This window comes from Erigeron canadensis, chromosome 8, assembly GCF_010389155.1.
Source record: "Erigeron canadensis isolate Cc75 chromosome 8, C_canadensis_v1, whole genome shotgun sequence".
Lineage (NCBI taxonomy): Eukaryota > Viridiplantae > Streptophyta > Magnoliopsida > Asterales > Asteraceae > Erigeron > Erigeron canadensis.
The window spans coordinates 15,746,618-15,750,991 of record NC_057768.1 but is presented as its reverse complement, the minus strand read 5'-3'; the positions used below and the strand labels follow the sequence as shown (position 1 = coordinate 15,750,991).

The 4,374-nt window shown below is 39.1% G+C and overlaps 1 protein-coding gene across 1 annotated transcript; it reads left to right on the top strand.

Annotated features, from left to right (window-relative positions):
* Window positions 1–646: 646 nt before the first annotated feature.
* LOC122610314 lies at window positions 647–3,353 on the top strand. Its single transcript, XM_043783309.1, has 3 exons — window positions 647–1,694; window positions 1,789–2,138; window positions 2,229–3,353. Exons 1-3 carry the CDS (start codon window positions 647–649, stop codon window positions 3,351–3,353), a joined length of 2,523 nt encoding a protein of 840 aa, XP_043639244.1.
* Window positions 3,354–4,374: the final 1,021 nt, after the last annotated feature.

Genomic DNA, 4,374 nt, shown 5'->3' with positions numbered 1-4,374 from the left:
ATACACAAGTGATCTTTAAGGCTGAAAAAAGGTCATCGTTTGTTACTTTTTTTTATGCGCATAATAGGTATATTGATAGGAGAAGGCTTTGGAAGGATTTATGTATGCATAAACAGTTTGTTAAAGATAATCCTTAGGTGATTTTGGGGGACTTTAATGCAACGTTATCCTTGAATGACATGAGTGAAGGTGCTTCGGTTTTGAACATTGCAATGAGAGAATTTAATGAGTGTGTACAAGAGATTGAGGTGATCGATGTGAATATGTTGGGACTGCTGTACACATGGAATCAAAAGCCGAAGGGGAGTGCTGGTATTTTGAAGAAATTGGATCGAGTCCTTGCAAATTTGAAGTTTGTTGGTGATTTTATGGGAGCTTATGCTGTTTTTCAACCGTATAGGCTGTCAGACCATTCTCCAGCAATTCTGAAAATTCCTAAGTTCTTCGAAGCCTAAGCCTTTCAAGTTCACTAATTTGTTGGTGTATAATTCTGAGTTTAAACAGGTTGTTTTGAATGGTTGGAATACACAAGTTAGAGGTGTTCATATGTATAGAGTAGTTACTAGACTTCGTGCATTGAAAAAACCATTTAGAAGATTGTTGTTTGATCAGGGGAATTTGCATAAGAGGGTTAAGCAACTTAGACATGAATTGGACGATTCAAAAAGCAATAGATCAAGATCATTCGAATGTCCAATTGAGAGAAGATCATGTTGCGATTCTCAATGCTTTTAATGAGGCATCCTTGGCCGAAGAGAGATTTTTAAAGCAAAAAGCCAAGGTTAAATGGCTGCAATGTGGAGATAGTAACACTGCCTATTTCCATAGTTGTGTTAAAAGTCGGGTTGCTAGAAATCGAATTGAGGCTGTTACGGATATGCATGGAGTTAAACATGAGGGTGATGATGTGCATAAAACTTTTGTGGATTTCTATTCGAATTTTATTGGTAAGGAGGGGGTTTCTACACCGTTAGTGAGGGATAATTTATTCACTAATAAAATTTCGAATGAAAAGGCTGAAAACATGGTGAGAGGTGTTACGGATGACGAAATAAGAAAGGCAATGTTTTCTATGGGGGATGATAAATCACCGGGTCCTGACGGGTTCATAGCGGCTTTCTTTAAGGCTGCTTGGGATATAATAGGACTTCATATCTGCCGAGCTATCCATGATTTTTTCAGAACGGGGAAGATCTTGAAGGAAATTAATCATACGGTTATCACTTTAATTCCAAAGGTGCGATCTCCTTCTAGTATTTCTGATTTTCTCCCGATCTCATTATGTAATGTGATTTATAAGTGCATCAGTAAGATAATTGCTGATCGTTTGAAAGAGGGGTTAAAGGAGGTTGTGAGTATTAATCAATCCGCGTTTGTCCCGGAAAGACGAATTACTGATAACATTCTTTTGACACAAGAACTGATGCATAATTATCATTTGGATCGAGGGGTTCCTAGATGTGCTTTTAAAGTGGATATTCAAAAGGCGTATGATACGGTTGATTGGAACTTTCTTAGAGTGGCGCTTGTGGGTTTTGGGCTGAAGACTCGTATGATAAATTGGATCATGGAATGTGACTACTACATCTTTTTCTCTTTGTATCAATGGGTCACTGTTCGGATTGTTCAAAGGAAAGCGAGGGTTAAGGCAAGGAGATCCGCTGTCCCCCTATCTTTTTACGTTATTAATGGAGGTCCTTACTCTTATACAACATCGACAAGTTAGGGAGGCGGGAAATTTCTCATACCATCATAAAAGTGCAGGTATTATAAATCTTTGTTTTGCAGACGATCTCTTCATTTTTATGCATGGAGATGTAGACTCGGCTAATGTGGTTATGAAAGGTCTAATGGAATTTAAGGAGGTTGCGGGTCTTGCTCCAAATTTGCACAAAAGTACAGCTTACTTTTGTAATGTTTTGAATTATGTGAAGCTAAATATCTTGAACATTTTACCTTTTGAGGAGGGCAGGCTACCTAAGTATTTGGGGGTCCCTCTAGTTTCGACTAGATTGGTGTATAGAGATTGTAAGGAGCTGATAGGTCGTGTAGAGAAGCGTATCCATGATTGGAGGAATAAGTTCCTCTCGTTTGCAGGAAGATTACAACTTATCAAGTCCGTTCTATCATCTATGCAAGTTTATTGGTCGGCTGTCTTTTTACTTCCTTAACGGGTCATAAACGAGATTGAGCAACTGTTACGCGCATTCTTATGGAGTAATGACCAGGTTTGTAGAGGTAAAGCAAAAGTAGCTTGGGAGATTGTATGTCTTCCGAAGGAGGAAGGAGGGTTAGGGATTCGACGGCTTGACTTGTTCAATGTTGCTCTACTGTCTGCCCATATTTGGAATATTATCACCTTGAAAGAATCTCTTTGGGTTTGTTGGATTCATATGTATAAATTGAGGGGTCAAAACTTCTGGAATGTGAAACTAAAGGGGAATATGTCATGGGGATGGAGGAAGTTGCTACAGATCAGGTGTCTTATTCGCAAGTTTTTCTGGTATAATATTGGAAATGGATGTACTACCTCGGCCTGGTATGACAATTGGTCAAGTAGAAGCCCGTTGATTGATCATTTGACTCCTCGTATGATATCGGCTGCTGGGTTTTCTCTCAATGATAGTGTGGCGATGTTAATTCAAGATGGAGCTTGGAAATGGCCTAGCAATTGGAATAATCAGCTTCATAATGTTGAAATACCCATCTTGATGGATAATTTTGATTCAATTAGCTGGCGGGATAGAGATGGTAATCTGAAAGTTTTTTCTATTCCAAATGTTTGGGAAGACATTCGTACTCGAGATATTAGGCTCGCATGGACTGATCTTGTATGGCATAAGTTTGGTATTCCCAAACACGCTTTCATGCTGTTGTTGGTCTTTAAGAGGCGGTTAAAGACCCAAGACATGCTTCGTTCTTGGGATTTGATTCATAGTTCGCAGGATGAAGATATTGTGTGGCCTCTTTGTGAATTGGAACCGGATTCACATAACCATTTATTTTTTGAATGTTCATTTTCTGATCAGGTTTGGAGAGGTGTATTGGATGAAGTAAATATGGTCCACTCATCGTCAAGTTGGGACTCGATTATTCAGCAATTCTTGTCATCCATCAAATCGAAGTCTTTCAAGATGATTGCTGGTCGATTAATCCTTGCAGCTGCGGTGTATATGATTTGGCAAGAACGTAAGTCAAGACTTTTCAAGAAGCAAAAGAAACCCGCAGCCCAGCTAGTGAAAGAGGTAATTGAAGTCGTGAGGCTTAAGTTGTTGACCTTTCGGTATAAAAGAAGTGCTAGAATGGAAGAGGATCTAGCGTTTTGGAAGATCCCAATTTCAAGGATCCTATAGCATTACTATTGTTTTTTATTCTTGTTTTTGACCTTGTATTGTTTGTCAAGGTCTAGTTGTAGATATTTTTAGCTTTGAGGCGGTAGCCATGGGCATATGTTGTTACTGATGTATAGTCAATATGGTATGTCAGCCATATTGCCTGAACTTTATTATTTTGGTGTAATACAAGCTTACCAGGGGTATTCCCACCCTATTATACCAAAGCAAACAGTCGCAGTATATGCTCATTGTAAGCTCTACTAACATATGTTCAAAGTCTAACACTTGCTTAACATTTGATTGATTAATGGAAGGGCAACAACCGGAAGCCCCTTTTGAAAAAATGTTTACATCCTTCTTTCCTTACTAACATTATTCCATGACTATACACATATGTATATATATATATATATATAAAGAGAGCTCTGAACATTTAAAAAGTTATAACCGACACTCAAGTCATTATAACTTAGGCATGAAGGCTCGCAACCTGGTGTCGCAGACTTAAGTCTGCTGGTATGAAAGGGGACAAGCTCCCTAGATACCTGGCAGTAACCTTCCCATGAGCTCCGACTAGGAATGGTAAAAATGCAGTAGCCGCACAAGCCCAAACAACTTGGCATCAACATTAAGCCCAAGAACATGTTTGGCAGGGGTCCGAGCGCATACAAACTATTCTAGCAATAAACAATATTACAATGTGCAACAAAGATAAGGGAGTAAGAGCACAACAAACATGCATATTTCACATAACATAAGGTGCAAAAAGCATAAAATTGTCTTGACCCCGAAGGATCTTACAAGCCAAAGCCATGAAAGGTCAAATAAAAGTTAAGTACTCAAAATAAAAGTTCCAGAATGCCAACAAATGCAATACAATCATCCAAAGTAAATAAAGAAAAATGACATAAATCAAGGAACAACAGTTTTGGCAGAGCCGGAAGGCTGCGGCCCAGTGGACGGAGCCAAGACGGGGTCCAGAGCTAAGATCTCCCCTGCTGAAAGGTCAGTACTCGTGGCAATCAAACGGATGAAGTCA

What these genes read in the sequence shown, in the direction of transcription:
- LOC122610314 (XM_043783309.1), top strand. Translation starts at nt 647, where the DNA reads ATGAATTGGACGATTCAAAAAGCAATAGATCAAGATCATTCGAATGTC. An exon ending in TTTTTACGTTATTAATGGAG is followed by an intron (nt 1,695 to 1,788) that starts GTCCTTACTCTT and finishes TTTGTTTTGCAG; the next exon opens with ACGATCTCTTCATTTTTATG. An exon ending in CCGTTCTATCATCTATGCAA is followed by an intron (nt 2,139 to 2,228) that starts GTTTATTGGTCG and finishes AGTAATGACCAG; the next exon opens with GTTTGTAGAGGTAAAGCAAA.